Below are 24,055 nucleotides of genomic sequence, written 5' to 3' on the forward strand. Positions count from 1 at the left end.
CCCAATCAATCTACTTACTTACTCACTTGGCCTGACGAAGCTTTTGTGTCAAAAGCGAAACGTTGCCCATAAATAAATCCACCGATTGTTTACCAAACCCCTCTGAAACCTTGTGAGTTGTTTGGTGACTGACTGCACACGCTAAGCCAATCTGACCATGCTTGTCTCACAATTTATGTGCGCTCCGTTCTAGGCATAATTTTGGCCTAATTACTAATTTTCCCCATTACGATGAATGTATTTCCTGCAAAATGGTCGACATATCTATGCTGGATTGTCATCTATCGCCGCGATTTGTTCGCATGACGTCACATCTGTTCGAGGACAAACTACCCTGTCCACTGAAAGTTCTTCTTGCGTTGTGACGGGAATCGAGGGACAACTTTTTCTAGGCGCCGGATCGTTTAGGATTACGTGGAACAGATTATCAATGACGTATTCTATATCACGTTCCAACAAGATGCTGATGAGTGGTGAAGATTACTGCTTTCTCAAACATTGCTTGCCTATATCAGCAGATTTTGTTCTTCCGAATTTTTTTAGACCCACTCAAATGGGATAATCACACTCTTGAAGTGCACAGGTCATTGTTTCCAGTGTGATATTGTCCGCCTTCCACACATAAAAGGTCGATATTATCACTGTCATGTCAACCGGCCAAAAAGTATCCTTTACTTTTCATAGAAGAAACTTGTCGTAAGGTTGCTGAAAACTCTTCGACAGCCCATGCGATATCTCGGATATCGTGGCAACTGAACATGAGGTTGACGGAAACTTGAGGACTGCGCCTGTCTGATGAGCCCACACTGGAAGGGCGAAACCGGTCGTGGACTGTCACAGGGTTTTTAGCAACCTTGTGAGCAGTTTCCATTATGAAAATATACTGAGATATCTCGAACATCGTGCCAACTGAATCATGAGGCGGCCTGTGTGCAGCACATTCAATTGTAGAATATCATAAACGAGAAATTCGGTTGAGTCTCTCGTGGGAACCATATTGATTTCCAAATGAGTGCATTTCTCGTATCCCTGACTTGTTTCAAAGAGCAGCCCGTTTTTCCAGGGGGGAGGGCTAAGTGAAGAGTGCCAATGTGTCGAAAACCAGCACACTATATTAGCTATCTAATACATGACCTTCGCAGTATCACCGCATCGAACACGCACCGATCGAACTGAAAGACCGCACTCGAATGGAACAGAAAAAAAACAAAACTTTGGTAGATTGAACTGGAAAACAATTGCTGGAGAACGAACGTCAGGCCGAAGGCAAAAAACACTATATGGTATGCGGAATGTCCGGCTGGTTACATGAAATGCACGATCAGACTGTTCGTGCCACCCGAAGCTTCCAAGTTCCCCAAGCCTACACGGGACCAGTCGAGATGTCGGGGTTGGATTCGAACCGCGGCCCGCTGGTCAGTAAGTTCGTGCCCCCAACCGATGAGCTATCTCGATCTCAGACAACCAGGCTGGATTGCACCAAGCCACCACACGATGAGCTATCTCGATCTCAGACAACCAGACTGGATTGCACCAAGCCACCACGCACGCAATGAATGTGACACGATCCGAGCAAACAGTTGTGAAATTCGAATCTAAGCATAAGGGAATCGTCTGATCAGCTCCGTCGGTTCTGTATGACTTTGGGCGCCTCTGTGCCGAATTCATCAGTGTGACCATGCCCCCATCTTGTGTTCATCGCACTGACCAAACCGGTCTTCGGAACATTAGCCTGACCAGAGAATACACGTGTACTCAGGCAACAGCCTTCAGTGATCGATATTTTCATAGCCCAGTGGCAGTGGTAACTACATTGACACACTTGCAAAGTCTCATATACACCAAAACTAGGGGCCGCGAAACCCATAGTCAAAACAATAATGGCTTACCGTAAGAAAATCAGGGATTACACTTCTTGTTATGTTATCCGGGTGAGCCACATTACCTCATCAACTCCGTCGTTGAACCCCATGGAACAATTAGTGAGATATGTGGATGACAAAACACCTGTGGAAAGCATAAAAGTTGTCCAAAAGTGGGAAGAACGGACACTATCGACGAATGCTGTTATTCTCATTAATTCGAAGATGTACTCGGCGGGACATTGACATGCGTCTTTATCGAGCCTTAAGAAGCTTTCAATGTCAAATGCGGTGAACAAATCGATAGTCTGTGTTTCGGTAAACGTCCTTCTTAAATTAACTTCTTGATACCTGGGAATTGGGATTTTTCACCTGATTCCTCCGAACATTATGGGTGTTCCTGAAAAGCCGAGTATACTCCTAACTGGTACAAGTGCCCTATGTTTATGTGTAGAAAAGCAACGTCCAACGACAAAAAAAGCCAAGGAACTGTTTCAAATTTTGAAACCCACTGCGCACGAATGTGGTTTTGATGAAAGAATAAGCCGAATACAAGTGAATCTCTTGTTTATGAAACCGGTCGTGGGCTGTGAGAGTTTTTAGCAACATTATAAGTAGTGTAGTGCGTCTAACCGAGGACTTATCTCAAATTTTGTACCAGCCGAAACATGATGTGGTCTGGTGCTGTATATTTAGTTGAAGCGGGCCATCATAAAATCGAGAGATTCAGACGATTTAGTTGATACTACTGTCAAAACCAAATTCATTTGCAAACAAGCGTATTGATCAAAATGTGCTCGAATTCGAAATCAAGTAGGACGCAAAGTGAATGAAACCTGGACAACTGCAGCTAATTGGTGAGCCTTAATTGTAGGGATGGAACCGGTCTTATGGGCCGTAGAGAAGTTTTCAACAATCTTATGAGTAGTGTGTTACCCACAATTTTATTCTTTCTCATTGAAAGTTCGGAATTAAGGAATCCACATCTATTGGGTAGAGCTTTGCACATCTAATTCTGAGGGTTGCGGAGCACTCATCAAAGCATTTAACCATTACTTTTAAAGGCGGCTATGCAGCCAAATGACTCAAAGAGACAAATTTGTTTTCCGTATCTTGGCGTCAACTCGCTAATTGAGTAGGCTATTATCAGATAGAGTCCGCCCACAAGTGGATCAGTCCAACGCGCATACTGGAACCATTTTTTCAGGGAGAATGGGCGTTGCCAACAATTTGTCGTAAAGCGCGTTTTGTCAATTACATTCACAGCTCGTGACCGGGGGATTTAAAACACATTATAGATTGGACAGTTTTCCGTTTGCAAATTGAGATAATCGTTCCCTTGGAGCATCCTTTCGGTGTCTACCTACGATGTCATCTAAAAGAAACAAAGGCGAGGTTGGATCGAAATCGGGACCCTCAAGGTCAATAAATCCGTACCTTCACCACCGAGCTATCTCTAGCCTAAAACCAGGCTTCTGTGAGTGATGGCCTTTGTTTATCGATTTTCCGTTATCTAACACTTCCCTCCAGGAGAACTTGAAAATTAGTATCAATCCAATAGTCCACTGCCATAGGTCGTTATCCTTCAGCTGTGTTTTTTAATCGTTAGTGAAACCGAAGACCGGAAAGGTCAGGTGTTCGGAAAGAATTTTTCGTTTAGTTCACGATTAACGGTGGGCTAAATTTTTTCACGATTTATCCTGTTGCATCATGTGTCAGCGAAGGACTGAGGCTTTCTTGAACACGAGGGGGAACGCGAACCAGAAGAATCGATCATGTTAGAAGGTCGAATATGTCTGAAATCCTGTTGTACAAATGCCGTGTGAGCTATCCAGCATTCGATACTATTTTTTAGGCGTCTTTAGGTCATTTTGTGTCAAAAACGCGTAAAAACGAGAAACAAGCGAACAGTTCAAGCGAACATCACAGCGGTTAGCTAGACTAGAAGTCCAAGTTAGCAACTCGGGTGTCCATTGCAAACAGTAAACTCACATCTGTTTTAAGAACGTTTTTGTAGACGTCCAGTTCGGGAGAAACGTGGTAAATTTGGTTCTTTCAGTGAAAGTGAAAAAAATCAAGAATAGAACCCTCTAAACACGCTTTTTTGACTGTCTGACCGGAGAAAGGGCATAAAAGTTGTGCGGACATGAACAATGACTCACCTGATTTGTTCGATCAATGATCACCTTGGGGTTTGTATCGAAGCCAACCTGGGAATACTATAAGATTGAAAGTCACGTGTCTAACAACAGTTATGTTGGCAAGATGAAAATAATAAAAATTATTTATTGTCTGGAAGTAACAGATCTTTTTTATGAGATTGCTGGAAACTCCTTGACAACCGTATCGAAAATCTTTGGGCCCAACAGGTAAACACAGGTCACAAGATTCCGTCAGCCTTATGTTGTACTTGGCAAGAATTCCAGGAGCGCTCTCAGTTGTCACTCGTAAAAACCAAATTGGTGTGCAAAGGAGAAGATTTCCTTTCGAAGAGAACATGGGGTTGACGGAACTCGATGAGTACTCAAAACTGGTCGTGGACTGTTGAAGAGTTTTCAGCAAAATTACGAGTAGTGTGTGACTTGTGAATGACAATGTATTGTGACATCTGGAATATCGTACCAGCTGAAACGTGAGGTGGTTTGATACAGCGAATTCCATCGAATTTGGGTGCAACTAGAACACAAGTTTCAGGTAAACTCGGTGACCGATTAGCCTTGAGTAGAAGGACGAAAACAGTCGGGGTTCCAAAGAGCTTACAGCAATCGTGCGAGTAGTTTCCTTGACAGAAAGCACCATTTGGGTCAACAATTCCGTGGAAAATCGGTGTTACCGTAGAAGAAATGGGAATAAGAAAGTTTTCACGAGAGACTCAACCTTGTGAGTAGTTTCCTTTATGAAAATATACTGCGATGTTTCGAATATCGTCCCAAATGAATCATGAGGCGCCCTGTGTGCAACACATTCAGTTGTAGAATATCATAAACAAGAGATTCAGTTGAGTCTCTTGTGAAAACCAGATTGATTTGAAAATGAGTGTATTTCTCGAAAACAGCCCAATTTGGGTTCAAGTAGAACATGATGTTGACGGAAACTCGGGGGCTGTGCCTACCTGATGAACCCAAACTGGATGGGCAAAACCGGTCGTGGGCTGTCGAAGAGTTTTCAGCAACTTTGTCAGTAGTTTCATATATGGAAATCTTGAGTTAATCTTGAAAGAATCGTAAACGCAAGTCAGAACCAAAGGATTGTCCATTCGAACTCATGAGGATGCTGAATCATGCGTCGTTGAGGGAACGCTCACTAAATCTTCGTTTCGCATTCTGATCTCCTCGTGAGTTCGGCTTCATGCAGCCTTTTCGGTTGGAAAATGTAGAAGAAAGGCTAACTCAAACTTTCACTGAGTGTCATATCAACAGAATATTTGAACAGAAAAGTCCAACTTACTTGTAACCAGCTAAACAGGTTAAATTTTCTATCGTTCTCCATTGTCTTTTTTGAATGAAAGAGAACAGTGTTAATTTTTCCAGCCAACTGCAGTTGAAATGAATCGCTTTTTTCCAGCAATTAAAAACTCTATACTGTTGGGGTGGCAGATGTTCGGTAATTCAAAGTCCCTCTGAGGAATTACCGCTGCAAAGTCCTGATGAAGGAACTTAGTCCTTCTCTCGAGTTCCTCTTCAGACTACGATCGCTTTCTTGACGGTGGAGACCGGGCTCTCGATTACTTCTGCTTCGAATTATGTCACGGCAGATGTAGCCTGATGTAGCTACGTTTTAAAAAGTTCTTCCATCTACTCACAATGATGGGATATTGGTTTTGTGATGTGGCCTTGGGTAAATTTTAGATTGAGGTCAGCCGCTCGTGATCAAACTGCTAGACTGCAGGGCACTCGTTCCAGTCTCCCTACTGGAAGTTCGTGCCATGATGGTGATTCTCAATAGGGACGAAACAGTTGTTGAGTGCACAAGTTGGCTTCACATACAGGATGATACCTCCATGAAAACTCCCACGTGACCAGTAGGCACATGATTGCCTATCACCTACCCCAGTCGTCTAACTTAGCCATCTCAGGAAGATAGGATCTAAAGAGAGTACTCAGTTCCCTAGATTCAATGTCCATCTTGAATTTCGTTTACTTTAGACAGCTCAGCGTTTTTGCGTAGCTATTCTCAAGACCCACATCCCCACGAGATAGAACAAACTACTAAAAAAAGCATCCCATCTGAATCGGCCTGTTCAAGGCTTCCACATGTACACAAACTAGACTGTTCATCATCATTCAGCTTTAGTTTTTTTCTGTCTGAAGTCGTTAGCAAGGCCAACAGGGACTAATGGTCTTTCTTAACAGTTGACAGGAAACTGACAGGGCACATATATTCAACTCTCCCCGCCCCCCGCAGATATGAGACATGGCTATCTGATAAGCGATGTTCCCGGAAAGCATTACGGCGACTGGAACAAGAGGTGGTTATCGTCTTGCCAATGAGGGTTGGTTGGCCCAGGAATAATTTTATTGCACATTATATCGGAAGTGTACTCTAGATGAATAATTATCGTACTTGAACTGATTCTTTCAGGAATACACAGGAATGACCTACCCCTAATTCATTCCAGTTAGAACTGACAACCGTTTGTGTTGTCAGTTTGGTCCCGAACTGCTGCTCCGATTTACTTTTGAAGGGCATGATCCGAAATACACTACTAATGAAAGGAAGAAGGACTTTGCTGCGGAGTTATTTATTAGGAAATGCCGACGGACTAGTTACACACTATTGGACAGAGAAGCAAAACTCTCATATGCATCTTATTTACAAAACTGAACATCCTACTTTCCTAAACGCGTCTTCCCGAACTTTCCTGGATATTCACTGACTGTTGCTCAAATCGAAGCAAATGCTACAAAGTGACTCCACAAATTCCTCAACACATTTCCCCTTTCAATAGACGCAAAGCGAATTTACAAGAGAGAACATACTACTCGCATGCCTCCCCAGTCAGTAGCATCACCGTTACACTAGTGGCACTACTGAAGATGAGTAAGATTACGGTTTAAAACGTTTTATGCATTGGTTGTGCTTTTTTGAAAGTCCCATTTAATGGAAGGGAATGTGTACTTGGAGTGTCACATGGAAGATTGGAATAGGGCGTCAAATGCTTGGCCGGAGCCAGTATAACATTTGTCAAGGCTCCATCGCCTGAGATGATAGACGGTAATGTGTTCGGCGCCGGGTTGCGTGAGCGCTGGAGGTGGTTTTTACCAGTTTCTCCCAAGTACTTCGCTCGTTTTTTGGCTGTTCACCATTCAGTTTTGCGTGAATGGTTACACTCGTTTTATCGACCGCGTATCGATCTTTCTAGCTTGTTGTTCAGGTCGTGTCGATGGTCCTGGAGCTTATTTTCATGAAAAGCCTTAAAGTTTCAGACAGAATTCAGTGCGATCACCGTCGACACCAATAGTTCTACAAAGTGCTTACTCAGAGTACAACTTTAAAGCACAATCTGTAAGGGTTAGAAGACACAATTCCACCTGAAAATTTGTGATTCTTTTTATTTTTCGATATCACCTGACCTCCGTCAACTTACTGGCAATGCACACGAGTGTCTTCTGAGGATCTGCAAGGTTTCGACGTCCGGTCTGGCGCAAAAATCACACAGAACGCGTGCCAATGACGTTAAACAGGTATCATTTGTTAATCTACTGGGCAGAGGTGTGACGGCGGACCTGTGTAGTTCAGTCGCGTAGTTGCGACGTACCGCAGACCTCGCACAGACGATGGTGATGAAAAGTTTGCAATACAGCTGCCAGGTTTGGAGAACAGAACAACAACCAAGCAACGCACCGAGATATCCATGAGGGGAAGAAGGCCTGCACTGTGGAGTTATTTATTAGAAAACGCTAACTGAACAGTTATGGACTATTGGACAGTGGAGCAAAACTCTCATATGTATCTTGTTTACAAAAACTGAATATCCAAATTCTCCTTGAAAGCGTCTCCCTGAGCTATCCTGGACATTCACTGACGGTTGCTCAAGTGCAAGCAAATGCGACCTCATAAATTCCGTAATAGATCTCACTTTTCAAGAGACACGAAGCGGATTTACGAGAAAACATACTACTCACATGCCCCCATCAGTAGTATCCGCCGTTACACAACATCACCGACCTCTTAGGTAGATGTGTTGCTGGAGCACTAGTGACGGGGGAATGAATGTCAAAAGTCTTGAAAAGAACTAATTCCGTCCTCTTCTATTTTGAATTTGGCATTTCACTAAAAAATGTGCAACTTCTGGACTTCGGGTATGAGACCTAAATAGGGCCAACTCAATACTCGTTGAAAAATGAGTCCCCCTCAGAAGTGTGGTGAGCTATCGAAAACCGTCTGAGAAACTGAACAAGTATTCATATCCACTTGACCTAGCTTAAAACTCTAAAAGAACAGCTTGGCCTTTCTTGAAGCCCGTCAGCCAGACTTGGTACTCGACTTTTCATGTTCTATACGTCAACCGGGATGTACGCAGTTGGCTAAATAATCCCGTTTGTAATTTTATTTTCGAGTTGACTCTTCTCCAAATAAATTTGCCGCGGAACGGCTGCCTCAGGTTCTAGTGGGCACGAAACTCGGCAAAGCTTAGCGGGTTTTCTTGGCTGAAATCTCTTCAAATTTCACGACCAGATTACTTTACATTTGGTCCAGTGAAGTCAGCTGCCAAAACCGATTGCCGTTCATGTCACATTATCTCAAGAACGCAAGAGCTCCCGAGACAATGACGTGAAAAAATCTCCGTAAAAGTATATTCTGTCTGCCGCAGCTTGGGATTCTCTTCATATTTAGTACGAAAATTGACTTGTTGTGGTTGCAAAGTTCTTCGGTCAGTGATTGTACGACTCTCACCATGAGTTTGCCAATCACGGTTTGTGTTACACGTTTCTGCGTAAATCCGAAGTTCTGATTGGTTGGTTGGCCCCCTCTTGATGAAGGCGTTTTCTAAACCCGTCGCGACAGCTGTTTGAGGGTGGTTCACCGAAACTTACCACGATTCGGATATCCTACACTTGAAATGCTCGTTTCTCTTCTCGTATGCCTTCATTGTAACTTTTTGTATAAGACGCGAGTCAAAATCATTCTGTTTGCCAAGAGTGGATATTTTGTCAACTTCAATGCTATACTCGGATTTCTTTATTGTCTGTCACTTAAGCGTCATCTCGCTGTTCCTCGTAGTTTGGTGTCTGTATCTTTCACTCGCCCTTGACGGATGAGTTGTATTCTTAGTATCACTTTTTTGACCCGCCTGTACGCGACAGTGATCAGCTGGCTCGAACGTTCATTGATTTTTCTGGTTTGGCCAATCGCAACAGGCGATCAAGCGGCTATCCAAACCGGGGTTCACAGTACTGAGAAGGCATTAAGGGAATGTGATCGACAACAGTATCAAAGGTGACCAACCCAGGCAAAATTGAGGTGAGCAATGAATATGATTCATTCAACGCCGCGTGATTATCAGAAAAATATTTGCTGAAAACTATGACACCAGTTTTCGACAGACAGTCACTTAATCGAAGCAAATTTATAGACCAGCGTGATGGGCTGCCCTATCCTTTCAAGGTCGTTCTGCGATGCTCACAGGTGGGATTTAACGTCCCCGTACGTCTTGAAAAAGAAGCATTTCGGAATCGACATCTCCGATTCAGTTGCCCGCTTAACCATTCTATCAGGAAGGCCAGATTCCTGAAAGCAACCTCAGAACGCCCGGAGCCTACTTCTCCACCAAAAACTCAGCAGAAAAGCCGGCAAGCATCCAGGCCAGTCAATCATTCAATCAATTCAACAAGACCTGATTGAGTGTTCTTGCACGCCACAGAAGCACGATCGAATGTGATCAGCGTTCAGGCTTTTCATAGAGGCACGATCGATGTTGATGGGTGTCCACTAACGCCTATCAGACAGCCTGGATCAATGTCAGAAAGTCCCCTTTAAATAGCATGGGGTCGTTTTAACTTTTGCTCTCGCACGCACTTACGCTCTTCATTGCCAACTGATGTGACTAATTTCGTATCTGGACCGACTTGCACTCTCATCTGTCAAGTTCCACTCAAATTCACAAATGTTCGTTTTCAAAGTTTCAATGTCCGAACCATCAAAGTTCTGGACGGATTACCTGTTGCTCATATTGATTCGTCTTGTGGGGACTGTTCGTGTTTACTTGGGGTGTGTTGGCATCTCGCGCACCAACGTCTCGCCTAAATGGTCTTCTAGTCTTACCGCAGACGTGGATCCGACCTATCCACCAGTAACACAGACCAGACGAGCTGACAGTGCTGCCCAAGACATCGCCCTCCTGAAACCGTTAATAAGGTGTCTGACAACAGATACAAGCAATTCGCATTGTCCGATGACAGATGTCAGAACCAGTCGGGGGGGGGGGGGTTGGCGCGAGTTGTGTTTGCCAAAAACCGCGATTGATCTGTCCGTTAGCGCCTGCCCAATGTGTTTCGAAAACTACTGTTATCTGCACACAAATTTGAGAGAGGTAAATCCAGCCGAATCTTCCATTCACAGCGGTTCACTTCAACTAGGTATACGCAATCAGACAGCCTCACTTTCCACTTGGTACGATATTCGGAATGTCGCAATATTATTTCAGCAACCTCATGAGTAGTGTGATACGTCTAGACGACAAAGAATTGTGCTAGCTCGAGTAACGTATCAGCTGAAACACTCAGATGCTTCATGTGGCGCATTCAAATGAGAGGGTCCAGTTGGGCATCCAGTCGAGACCAAATTTGTGTGCGAATAAGGGTTCAAGTATGGTTGACAGAAATTCAGAGAATTTGTCTACTTGACAAGCAAAAACTGAAGGGGCAAAACCGGTCAAGTGTGCTATTGGCGAGTTTTCGGGAACCTTATGAGTAGTATGTTAGGTCAGTTCTACCGGGTTATTTTTCAGAACCATCAATTGGGCACTCAGCGGTTCAACAAACTACTCTCAGGTGAGAAGAATAGAAAGAATAGTTCCACTGGTTGACAGTTCACAGCGAACTAGTTGGGTCTTCTAGCCTAGCCCTTGTTCCCAGTGCTTATCTGTTACAAAATGAATGCCAAACTGCAGGGTTCAAGTAGAACATAAGGTTGATGGAAACTTGGGGACTGCGCCTATCTGATGAGCCTCAAGAGGGGTAAAACCGGTCGTGGGCTGTCGGGGAGTTTTCAGCAACCTTGTGAGTAGTTTCCTTTATGAAAACAAGAAGAAGTGATTTAATGGACAATCTTAGACTGGTTATTGTTAGGTGAGGACCAGTAGGAAGTTGCAGGTCAGTCACGAGGCAGAAACCTGTCCAATGGGGATGTCTTTCAATCAAAATAACTGGCAGGTTTTTCCGTATGCTTTTCTGAGAACTACGCTTCATTAAAAAGCCACCATTTACCACTGAGAGGATCACTGTACAGCTCTTTTACCAGTATCCAAAAACATCAGCAGTGCGCACGTCAGCGAGCCCCAGTGAGAAGTCTCGAACATACGACCAGCCGACTTGTTGCCTGAACACGTAGCCGTTCCGCCACCAGTGCGTGTGATTAATCCTCACTTAGACAGGACACTGCGCCATTCATCCTTTAGTCACGAAATCCATGTCACGTGATCACGTGACTGGTCCCTTGAGTGACGACTTCTCAGCTGGAATTCTCATACATCCTGTCCATTCACAGACTGATGGCAGTGTAAAGAAATGTGGTGAACCCCAGTTGATCAGAGTTAAACGAGAAGTTTAAATCAACCCCCCGTCGCTATTGGTTACTTCAGTCGCCCAAAGTGACTCATAGTTAAAGTTAACCGCCTTTTCGACGTATATCAAATTCCTGAAAGCTATCCTGGAAAGGTACGTCTCGTCAGGCAGGTTGCATCCGATATGGGGTTAGGTAGCATACATTGATCCGATTGAGGGTAACGAGCTTTTTATGAGGGGATTTAGACGTCTGTTTGAATAACTGTCCAGTCATTTCCCACTCTTATCGAAAACCTTACCGGGCGGTACACAATGCTGATGATTCACAAGGATAAAACACGTGTTAAGTGTCTCTTGGTTTTCGCCATTCGGTTCACTTCAGCTACCTCGTTCGCGTTAGATCGAATTCCTACATTTAACGATGGCCAATTCAGTACAGTCTCACAGAAACCCGCTTAAAGTAGACACATTTAGAACGGCTGTACACTCACTCCGAGCGAGGTTACTCCAGGATTCCCCAGACACAAATTTCGCGCCAAACTCACAAGAAGATGGGAGACTGATACACCTTGTTTCATTATATGCTAGTATCAGTTATACTTCACCTAGCTTACATCTCACGATCGTAGGGATTTCACCTGCACGGTTGTAATCTATTAATCTCACTCTACCTTCGGCAGCCTCCACGTTGATGAAGGACCAGTCACATATAGTCACTTTTGGGAATCAATCTGTTTATCGTACAGTGTCTAACGCCAGCATATTCAAACAACGTCGAGATTCCGTTCACATTGGTACTGTCATCCACCCCTAGATGGCATACTTACCGGAGCCCACCCTTTATAAGAGACCACGTCAGATTTTTTCTCGCTCTGAAAGGTTCACTTCAAAAAAGTTCCCATCTTGGGGAGACCATTGGTATGATCTCACCGATAAATGGATATTTGTGGTTGACCAACTTATGTGGTTTATTCACTGAGGAACAAGGAGGAGAGATGGTTCAAGTGGTTAGAGCGCGAATTTACTTACCGGAAGGTCCGTGGTTCGAACCCAATCTCTGGCTCTCGACTTCCCCTGTCTAGGCTTGGGCAACCTGGCAGTATCCCAGCCCTTGTGCAACCAGGCCTGTGCCAACCAGCCCTTGTGGCATGGCAGCTAGGCATCGAAAGGGTGCTATAGCTGAACGACTGAGGAACAACTCCCTTAAAGGAGTAATCCAGAACGTTCCCCTTCCAAGGGCAGTTGATCCCATTGGACGTAATCCGTTTTGTTTAGGAGTAACCAGACACTATCTCTCGGAATAAGACAGTTTGTATGGCTTTCTGAGGAAGTGAGCTGCATTTCTGTAGATGGGCAGGCTTTATCGTTCAGTATTTTTCTAAATGACTGTGAATGCTGTAAAACGGTATGTGTGAGTTGATCCTAGGACAATCTGAGTCTATCATTCATGGTTGCGAGCTTAGTTTTCATCAGCATAGTTTAGGTAAGTAGACTGACGGCGCAGCATAAACCATGGCTGTGTGGATTTACACATGTCTGATGTAAATTTGTGAACTTGGTTGTTCCTAAACAGTGTCTATGAATGCGGCGTAACTAATCCAATCGGGCGGTCTTTCTTCGGCATCCACAGTGGATTCAGGCGCTGCCCACAGTTTCAATCAGCGCAGTGACGGAAAGTGATTTAAGAATTCCCGAAACCTTATAAAAGTGGAGACCGCCTTATCCTCGGCAACAGGATTTTGTCCTGAGAAGAGTACAGTCTCTATGGGTGCGTGAAGCCCGTCTTGAACAAAGCGGTTCTTAGACAGGCTGTGGAACCTGATGTCATCGGTAACCCCGCAGCCAGTAACGTTATTCCTGCATAAGAGATCCCCACAGATTGCCACAGAAACTTACGTAGAATGTTGGAGATTTTAGTGCCCTTAGAGATAACCTTCGCGAAAAAGCCATTCTTCAGGTGCAGTCCGCTCTGATAGTCATTTCTCCTGAATAAAACAACAGTGTTCCTGTTCCGAGTACTTAAACCAAGCAATGATAAATTTTTTCAGTTGGTTTATTGATTCGTGATGTTATTTTTTCAAGAAAAGTAATGTTTATTGATATTTGCTTGCATGATTCCACAATTTTTTCATTCGTTTTGTGCGAAAGCAAGCAGGTTTGATCCACTCTTCACAAACAGTTAGCTGTCATCAAAAAGAATATGTTCAGAACCTTCTATTTTTAGTTTCAGTGTGTAGAATTTGGTTTGGTTTTATCATTAATTGAGTACGAAATACTCGGTCTGCGTATTAGATGAAACTTCTGGTTACTTCTTGGTTTCCCCAGAGATATCACCCCAAATGTTTCATACAGAAAAAGCTATTTTGGCAAGAATGTTAACCGTCCAAGGTCAAGTACTCATTTGTGAATGGTATTCCGTCATTGCCAAACATCCTGGAACATTTTGTTTCATACAGAAAAAGCTATTTTGGCAAAAATGTTAACTGTCCAATGTTAACTGCCAAACATCCTGGGACATTTGAAACTATCGATCCACACAAATAACTCATCATATGTCTCGTCGGCTTAGATTGCTCTAGAAAGAAGGAGGGCCTGTCACCACATGCCACTCATCATTTTGATTGTCAGTTTATGAAACCGGCTAAAGAACGCTTTGAGGATGACTCATACTCAAGCAAGATATGACGTCCGTCGTCTGCTCAGGTCACGTGAACCCATCTGATATTGATTGGGTTCTCGAATGATAGTTGTTCAGAAGAAAGGCCTAGGCGATTTGTTTTTTTTTCTAGCGGACAAATCCGGAGAGTGGTATGAGCATTCCATCTAAGAAACCATTACTTGACGAGCCAGCCAACACTGAGTCACGTGAGTTGAACAGCCTGAGAAACTGGTGGCTGGTACCATACTTCACACGAATGTGAACTAATATGATCGGTGATCAACTGCTCGTCGCCGAGTGACAGCTTTCAACAACTAATCAGAAGGTCAATGGTTCGAATCTCCTTGAAGCGACTCCCGTTTATGATGAATGTGATTAGAGGAGAGCAAACCTCTCTTCCCTCCGTTTGATGTGGACTCACCAAAAGAATTTCAACAGAACAGTTCAGTCGACAGTGGCATGAATGTGAATTCCAGCAATTCCGGAACGAACTGCAACTGGACAAGAAGTGGTCAGGTGTAAACTACGGGACAAATTCAATTACGGGATGAAATTCTAGTTAAAACTTCCACAGGAATCGACTTAACGTCCAGAACTGTCGTAGAACGGTTTCCAACAAAATGTTTCAGATACTCGCAGTCATGAAAAGGCTTGAAAGGCAAAGTAAACTGTTCACTTTTTCAGTTTTTATTCGCTTGACAGATTGACTCAGTGGCCCTAAAATCTAGCACGTCTAACGTACGACTCTGTGAACGCCACAATCGACACGCCTTCAGCAAGTGTTGTTTGTCGTTTGTGCTACTGGTTTTACCAAGTTGGCATCGGGCTATTTTGCCAAGGAACGTAACCACTGAAAACAGATTAAGTTGGAAAATGTAACAATAACTTTCAAAAGTTTTCTCGCCTGAATTTACGAAAAAAATTATACAAATCAGAGGTCACTTGTGCCTTAGTTCTGTGGTAATCGTGAATGAATGTCAGCCTGTCATGTGGTTTTTACCGAAAATCTAAAAAGTTGTGCGAAAGTTGAATCTGGGCGGAATACACTCATTTAATTACCAATTCAAATTCACGGAAACTCTGGCTAAATCGCTCTTTTATGATGTTCTTCACGTAGAGCATAAGGTTGGTAAAATTCGGACGCTGCGCCCACACGATGAGCTGGAAGCGGACTGTGGTGGGCCGCCGAAGTTATTTCAGCAACCTTTTGAGTAGTGTGTTACATGTATACAAGTTATAAAGTCCGTACAGCTTAGCTATGAAAACCCATTACAGGTGTTTCGTAGTACATGCCTCACTATAATTTAAAGCCTGGTTGTTTAGCTCTTAGTCATGAGAGCTGAGGTAACGGAACAAAAAGATGGTCCCAAATTGTCCGAGTTCCAATCGACTTTGAGTAGCCGCAAAACTAAAATTTCTATATGAGAGAGTCTGAAATGCATAACACCTACAGGAAACGTGTCAGTACGTCATCCATCAGTCTGGGGCTCTACAAAAGGCACCTTTCACTAACTGACTGCGTAAACGTTTCAGGTACGTGCGCGCTAAGCTGCCTTATAAATGAACTGGTAACGTCTTTCCCTGTTTTTCTGGAGAAGAGTCCACCTGATTGCTCCTGCTGCCTGCCGGCAGGTGCTGCCAAGGAAGAACTGTAAGCTCGCTCAAAACAATCTGACCGATTAGCGAAAAACTGTTGAACGGAAGGCTTTGAACCTTCCTGGATCTCATCTGTTGTTCTTCTCCCTATGACTGATCGCATACAAACCAAGTGAACCGGCTGCTTGAACTAAAATAGTCTTTTTCTAGGTTGCAGTGCACTTTCAAATCATCTTAAAGCGTCTAAAAATCGCAAAATATTACTCCTAACCCTTTTTTGACGAAAATTAGGTTCATTTTGTCCGTGGCATTAAACGAATCGACGATTTGGCAAATTCCATTCGAGCTTCCCCCAAGGTGTTGATGGGCCGGGCTGATTTGTGTTCTGTGTGAATCTGATATGCCACCTGACTTGAACGTTCGGGAGAGAGAGTGTCGGGAAGAATTGTGGAATGTTGAGCCGCCTTTGATGTACCGGTTTTTCCCGCTCAGCTGAACAAACTACAGAATATTTTTTCAACCGAAATGAATGTCAGTAAATCAGGTTGTAATGATGATCGTTGGTCTTCTTCGTTGACCTAAAAAATTCGGTGCGTAGGTTTCAGCATCAGTCGGATGACGTCACCGGTGCTTTGTGAGTGGAGGAGTGCGCGTAGTTCTTGTGGATGGATTGATGCTCGGTCTACTCAGCAGGGTCGACCTTGGGTGAACATTCCAATTGGTCTCTTGGTTTACCTGACTTCTGATTGGTGGACGTGCGGATAACCTTGAGGCTTGACCACCTCAAGCCTCAGACCGTAAACCTCCTGTGTGGGTCCCTTTTCTTGGTCCGTTGGCTTGATGACCGAGCTTGACTCAGTGAGTTGGCGGTGCGTAGACAGGGTCGATCTCCATGCGCCGACTGATGGAATCCTTTGCAGAATTTTTTCATTTCAGCCAACTTGGCCCATAAATCACCTTTTCATACAACAAAACATAAGAACAATGTTTCGTGCAAATTATTCCAACCACGGGATGTTAAAACCCAGTGTGACGCAAACTCGCAGAAATTATATGGGGTATATACATGTTTTAATACAGTTGTTCTTCCACCCCATCATCTCGCCAAATTCCTTCAGAACGTGACATCTGCGAACATATCCCTTACAATTCAAAGACAATCACTGGAGATTGTGGAAAACATTAGATACCTCGGTACTTGCATTAGCTCTGACGGAAGTGTGTTTGATGAAATCAGTGCAAGGATCTCAAAGGTTCGAATCACGTTTGCTAATTCGCGTCACTTGTGGCGTCAAAAAGGCATCTCACTAGATTTTAAGAGTCGTGTGTGCCGTAAGGGCTGTGTTGTTGTATGGGTGCGAGACAAGGCCTCTGCGGACAAATGATGTGAGTCGTCCTCAGGTTTTTGACCACCGATGCCTCAGAAGCGTGACTGTTTTTGGATGGGGTCACCATGTCAACAGCGAGGTGGTTAGAAAGCGGGTATTTGTTTGTGTAGGAGGTGCTTCAATTGGAGAGAACACCCAGCACCACCGACTACGATGGCTTTATCATGTACTACGCATGCCGAAACACAGTCTACCAAGAAGGCCCATATGACCGTCCTCCTGTTTGGCTGGGAACACTGAAAAGTGTTGCGGCTAACCGATGGAGTGGCGTTCAAACCATTAATTTCTATCCAGACTGTCTGAGTGAGCGCTAGAGGTGTAAGCACCTCGGGTGTTCGATGCAAGGCTCTCAGTTATATCGAAACCCCATTTTTCTCCAGTGGAGTACACCGACATGGTTGTACGGCGGCGAAGCATCAGTGCCAACACTGATGTCGCTGTCTTTGATGATGATGATGATGATGATGATGATGATGATGATGATGATGATGATGGTGATGATGATGAATTGTTCCTCCACCCCCTCATCTCGCCTGAATTTGGGGTTACTAAGGTGATATCCCTTCTCATCATAGCTACCACACCCTCTCACTTAAGTAAATGTTCCTTGAAGAACTGTACCAGCTGACGGACACGTGCGTTACTCTTAACCCCCCTTACAGCGCTGTTCTTCTCTGGGAATGCCGTTTCGGACCCTGCCTGATAACGTTGTTTTACTCTATTCGTAGCTTATTCTATTGTTGTAAGGAAAGCTCTGTGGATATCTCATCTAGTTCCAACCATGTTATACAATCACGATCTCCTAACAAGGATGATAGACCATTCACTGTAGAACAGGACAGACTTGGAAGTTTGACTTCAATCTGCGGGAACAGGACAAAATTGAACGTTTTGCTTCATTCTGGGGGGTTCCTTAAATCTTCATCCCCTCTTTCCCAAAAAAAGACTCTGGGTCTACTGAGACCGATTCATCGACGACTTTTCGCGGAGTGTTCCCCAAACCCTCCAGTTTAGTTTTGCAGATTCTACACAAATGACATAACACTACTTACTGTGGTATGAATACAAGCCTGAAAAGCTGAGCGACACGTCAGTGGTAAATCATTCTCAAGAAGGCCATCTTGGATGATGTAAGGAAGTTCAAATTCTTGAAGATGATCCCAGAAGATCCGATACGTACTGAGACACTTACTTCCCCCAAACCCCAATAAAACAGTGCCATTCAAGGCCGTTGTGCTTTCGCACTCTCTCGCTTGTTCGCACTGAAGCTGTTGTGTTCCTTGCCCGCTAGTCTTTCTCCAGCACTAGGCACCAGAGAGGGGACAACAGTCCAATATCACAGGTACCATCCATCGCCGCAGCGAAATGCAGCATGTTGTGAAGCGCCGCTTTGGAGGCAACAGCAGCAGAATCCGTAACGCCAACCAGTTTAGCCTTGCCTTCTAGTGGGTGTATTCCAGAAATCGGTCGACGCATTTTCTGTCCGTGGAATCCAGTGCACATCAAACTAAATAGGCATTTTGAAAGAATTTCTGCCACCTATTCCTCCCGTTTGTTGTTCTACCTACCATGTCAGATGTCTGAACGACAGAGGTTAGCTCGTATAGCCTGTCATCAGGGATTACACAAATGGCTTGGGAATCCGTACGCCTAGCGACCTCGATCATGACCTCAAGCAGTGTTATTTCAGTCAGAGAATAAAACAATCTACTTCTCTTTGACTTCTGTGTCCTTCGAAGATCCTTTCGCGGCTTTCCAAATATTTCAGGGATTTCCACATTCTCTCTTCTCAGCTGCTGGCACACATGCCGATTACTGTGTCTACGGGTGCGATTCTTAAAGCATTCTCTAGCTATGATATGTCAGGACCTCTCTGGGACTTTGACCCTTTTACGATCCCCTAACCCAGATTTCACGAATTATTCAACTGTTTCATGCAATATTCTTTCTGTTTATCGCTTCAGGTCACTTTACAGCATTGCCGCGCACCACTATCCTTTATACTATTCTTCCAAGAATTCAGTTGTAATCATACTTGACTAAAGCAGATTGGTTAAGTTAAGTGAGTAGTAGGTAAGTATAGGCATCTTCCTTTTTCAGTGTCAAATATTGTGTCTACTGTATATTAGATAGGTCCTAAACTTGAAATTGCGTTCTCCAACGTTGACTGCATTGGCTTTCATTCGAAAAAAACTTCAGGAACTACATGGGCCTGAGGAACTATTAGCGAAAAAAGCGTTTAATTTAATACTTCTTCGGTGTCCAGCTGCCGCGCCATCGGGTGGAAGCATGAGGTTTGAGATACTGCCAGGTTGCCCAATCCCACACAGAAGCAGTCTAGATGCTCAGGTTGGGTTCGAATCACGCACTCTTCGGCCAGTAGGTCTCAACCACTGGGATGAATCGGACTGAACTGTTGAACAAATTCAATCATTTGATCAGCACTTGCTTTTATGGTGTCTACTAGGTTTCCCTCTCAGTCTTGAGGTGTTAGACGTATCGATTGAATCCACGTAAACAGCCACATACCGCAGTTCTACTGTGTCTTGTGTAGTTTGTATGTTTGTGAAGCTTAGCTCGCTTCTATAGGTACCTAAATCTCGTTTTCCTAAAATTAATAATCATTTTTGGCAGTTTGGGATATTTATTCCCCTTTTTAGCTTTTGGGACACTTCATCTTGCACTGCAAAAATGCATTTCTCGTTCATTCGCAAATCTGAACTCGGCCTGGCTTTGTTTTAAGGAAAAAACAGCGAAAAGTACGCTATCGATTTGAGGCCAACCACCAAAATATCGCAAGGAGGCCATCCAAACAGGAATCATTAATTTCAGTACCCCTCGTCCTGCTTCTGATCTCTACAAACAACCTACCGGAATATATTTAAAGAATATATAAAACACAAAACGCGGACCTTTTGAAATTGTAGATTGGAAAATGTGTGATACGGTCAAAACCACACATTGTTCTCAAGCACTAATTTATTATTTGGTTGAATAAACCCATTCTCACCCTGGTTTGATTAATCACTCTGGGACGTGGATAGCGAATGACTTCTAGGGTACTTTGTCCAAGCGAGCGTATCAAAAACCAACTGAAAGTCTCCTAGAAAATATTTGGTCACATTTGCGGTGGCGGTAGCGGTGACAGTTTCGAGTCAATTGACACCATTAATTTATGCAAATTTGCCGCTCAACTTTTTGACACCGAATGATTGATCGGGCACTTTTTAATGCGGGTGAAAATTCGTTTCGGGAGGTGTGTTTATAATCTTTGCAGCCTATTTTTTTTAATTAGGCTCACCTCACGCCAGCGATTCAGTTCGGTTCAGTTCAGTTCAGTTCAGTTCAGTTCAGTTCAGTTCAGTTCAGTTCAGTTCAGTTCAGTTCAGTTCAGTTCAGTTCAGTTCAGTTCAGTTCAGTTCAGTTCAGTTCAGTTCAGTTCAGTTCAGTTCAGTTCAGTTCAGTTCAGTTCAGTTCAGTTCAGTTCAGTTCAGTTCAGTTCAGTTCAGTTCAGTTCAGTTCAGTTCAGTTCAGTTCAGTTCAGTTCAGTTCAGTTCAGTTCAGTTCAGTTCAGTTCAGTTCAGTTCAGTTCAGTTCAGTTCAGTTCAGTTCAGTTCAGTTCAGTTCAGTTCAGTTCAGTTCAGTTCAGTTCAGTTCAGTTCAGTTCAGTTCAGTTCAGTTCAGTTCAGTTCAGTTCAGTTCAGTTCAGTTCAGTTCAGTTCAGTTCAGTTCAGTTCAGTTCAGTTCAGTTCAGTTCAGTTCAGTTCAGTTCAGTTCAGTTCAGTTCAGTTCAGTTCAGTTCAGTTCAGTTCAGTTCAGTTCAGTTCAGTTCAGTTCAGTTCAGTTCAGTTCAGTTCAGTTCAGTTCAGTTCAGTTCAGTTCAGTTCAATTCAATTCAGTTCAGTTCATTTCAGTTCAGTCTGATTTAGTTTAGTTCAGGTCAGTTTTTCCGGTCCCACACCGTGCATCGAATTGCAGTTGTTCCAGCTTCTCTAGCCGAAGGTAAAGAGAACAGGGGAATGAGGGGCACGTGCTGGGAACGATGCCCTAATCCGTAAATCGACAGCAACTGGTCCTGCTTGTTCAATGTGACTGGAATTGTGAGCTTCGTAGTGGAGGCAATAACGTTGATCCACGGCCGCCATTGAATGCCTAACACAACCCTATCTATCAGGGTCCACCGGTTCGTCTAGTCCCGCGGTCCCCGTCCGTGGAGACTGCGGTTACCAAAGCGAATAGCAAGGTCCCTCATGCTCCCTATGCTAGTTCTCAAGTTTGGCTTCACACATCTGATATTTGGCCATATTTAGGAAATTCTTACACTGACTATTATACGAGGATTTTTCTAATAATGACAAACGCACCACGTTCACCTTGCTAGTTTATGAAAGTGAACGCGTTCATCTCCGAAAGTAGAAACTAGGGCACTTCAGTCATGAGCTTCGAATTTCCAAGGATCTTTATAGTAAATTTAGGTCTGTGCTTCGGATTCGATGGCCTCGGCGGCTTCAGAGTCAACCTTTGCTGAAGAACCAAGATTGGCTGTGTGATGAATATCAGGAGAGATCATAACAAACGAACTCCTCTTGAAAGTTTCAAGCTTTACTAAACGACAGATTTACTCACAACTGGAAAGGACATAAAATCTCACATCCATCAACCAAGTCACTCGGTGGACTTTGTCACATACTAGCTAGCCATCGGAGTAACGACTCACAAGTTCGAAAAGTTATGCAACTTTGTGAGCGGTTTTCCCTTCTTAGGAGAGTCTTTATAGCCTAAATGACTATACCAAGAATACTTTGGACAGTTTCTAATGTCAAAATACTGTGTGATACCGTGTTTTTCGTTCCGCGAGAACTGGATACAGGCAAATTAAGAAGTGAGGAAATTTGATAACTTTTTTCAGTTTGGAGATTTCGTTCTGCAAGTGAAGCTAATATTTGCTTAAAAGCAGAGAAGCAGTCATTCGAACGTCTACCCGAGCAGTCGTCATTTAATGAGCCAATCAGTGAATACGTGAACACGTGATCTGGTTCCGGTGATCCAAGAACGAGTGGCTAATTGGATGAGAAGCTAGCTGGACGTCTCAGCCTCTGTTATAATTACCTTAGTGTTCCTAATGACCCCGAATCTGAGCTCTTCTGTGTTGGTGAATGTTCGTTCCACTCCAGAATAATTCTAATTTGAGAACGATGGCATTCACAAGGTCATATTCCGGTCAATTCTTTTTGTAAGTAATTCTAAAGACTAAGACCGGTGGCCCACGATGTGACTCGACTCCGGAGATTCGCAAGGCAGCTCCGTTAAACACCGAGAGTTGCAATTCCAGAATGGTCGGTTATCTTTAATTCATTCTCTACATCAGCTCTTTTAAAATTGTAACAATTGGTAATCTCGTGGGTTACTATTCAACCAGCCAAACTTTCTACATTCATCATCTTCGACTGGGGTCTGTTCAATACTAATGATAGAAATAACTGGGACGTTCAACGGGCTAACATTCACGCCTATGATAAAGGTATGACAAGTACACGAAAGTTCATTAGTTGCATGCAATTTTTCCTAACTCTTCCACGTCGAATAAGCCGGAAATATCGGGAGAGTAACTGGGAGAAGTTGGATATGAAAAAACGGCACCGCAACTAAACGAGTAAACCCCAGTGATGAGCCCTGTACAAGGTGTGAGATTCTCGAAATTGATGGGATAGGAGATGACGCATCGTACGAAATTCCCCACAAACTCTCTGCCACTGAGCAAGATTCGGCGAGGCATTGTGGCAGATTGGGGAGATGAAAGTCAAAAACACGTTTTTACCTAGCTCATGAGAATAGTTTCAATATTCTGCTCGCAAACTGCACTCGTTTCCACCTCAATTTCTTTTTGGATAGCTAATCCTCTTGCCTGGTGTACTCTTCACCTAAGTGTATCTCACAACCACCGCCATGTTTTTTCATATTCCTGATTTACTTTGGTAATCAGTGCGTACCCGGTCAGCTCCTCCCACAGTAAGCCACCTTGACGAGCAACTTGTCCTGACCTTCAGGCAGCTGCACACAGGCCCAAAACAGATTCCTGAACGCGTTCGCACTGCATAGTGGTCTATTGGCGAACACTAACTAAGCGGTTACCAGTGTGGATTTTACAACAGTTGACATTCTCATGTGTCTCCTTGGAATTTACTAGACGCTTTTTTGAGTATCAAACAATACTGAACAAACATTTCGTAATTTTTGCATCAACTTTCATCTTTCGTCAAACGCTGCGACGGCGCTTTGAAAACTGACCAGACGCTACTCGGTTCTCACTAGTAGTATGCGTCGTTGCACTGGCAGCTCATCAATGGTTGATCATGTGACTGTTTATCTGTCCGGCGAGCTTGACATTTGACTTTCAGATATCCTGTCACCATTCTGAGAGACTTTCTCAGTGGGCTCCCAGACGATGTCTGATGATGTCTCCTCGAATTGTGACAAAGCGTCTTCAAGTCACTTGTCAAGCTCGGTGAACAGGTTTACAATCATCTGATCAACTACTGAGAGTGTAGATAACTGAGAGTTAATATCGCGCGAAACACGAAGAAAAACCTTGCAAATTCTGAAAAATGTAGAGGTCCGAACGTGTCACTGGGTAAGAAATGTAGAAAGGAAACGGCCGATCGAGAAACGGTGGTCACTGCAGTTTGTCATCGTGCGTTTTGAGGAATCCGCCTAAACCTAAAAACAACCTGGATTGATCTCGAGAGTGAACATTCAGGTTTCCAGTTATTCGAATACGGAATTATTTGACCACGGAATATTTCTGAAGCAAGATAGTGTAACCTG

The 24,055-nt window shown here is 43.8% G+C and overlaps 1 protein-coding gene across 1 annotated transcript in view; it reads left to right on the forward strand.

Annotated features, from left to right (window-relative positions):
• Window positions 1–24,055, forward strand: part of T265_03712 (hypothetical protein) — a gene marked incomplete at both ends in the record, with an annotated part of 133,301 nt that overhangs the window by 42,618 nt on the left and 66,628 nt on the right. The window contains one exon of the mRNA XM_009168259.1: window positions 17,584–17,826. Within this exon, the coding sequence (XP_009166523.1) occupies window positions 17,584–17,826 (243 nt within the window). The remainder of the gene's footprint in view (window positions 1–17,583; window positions 17,827–24,055) is intronic.

Source organism: Opisthorchis viverrini (assembly GCF_000715545.1).
Source record: "Opisthorchis viverrini unplaced genomic scaffold opera_v5_54, whole genome shotgun sequence".
NCBI classification, from domain to species: Eukaryota; Metazoa; Platyhelminthes; class Trematoda; order Opisthorchiida; family Opisthorchiidae; genus Opisthorchis; species Opisthorchis viverrini.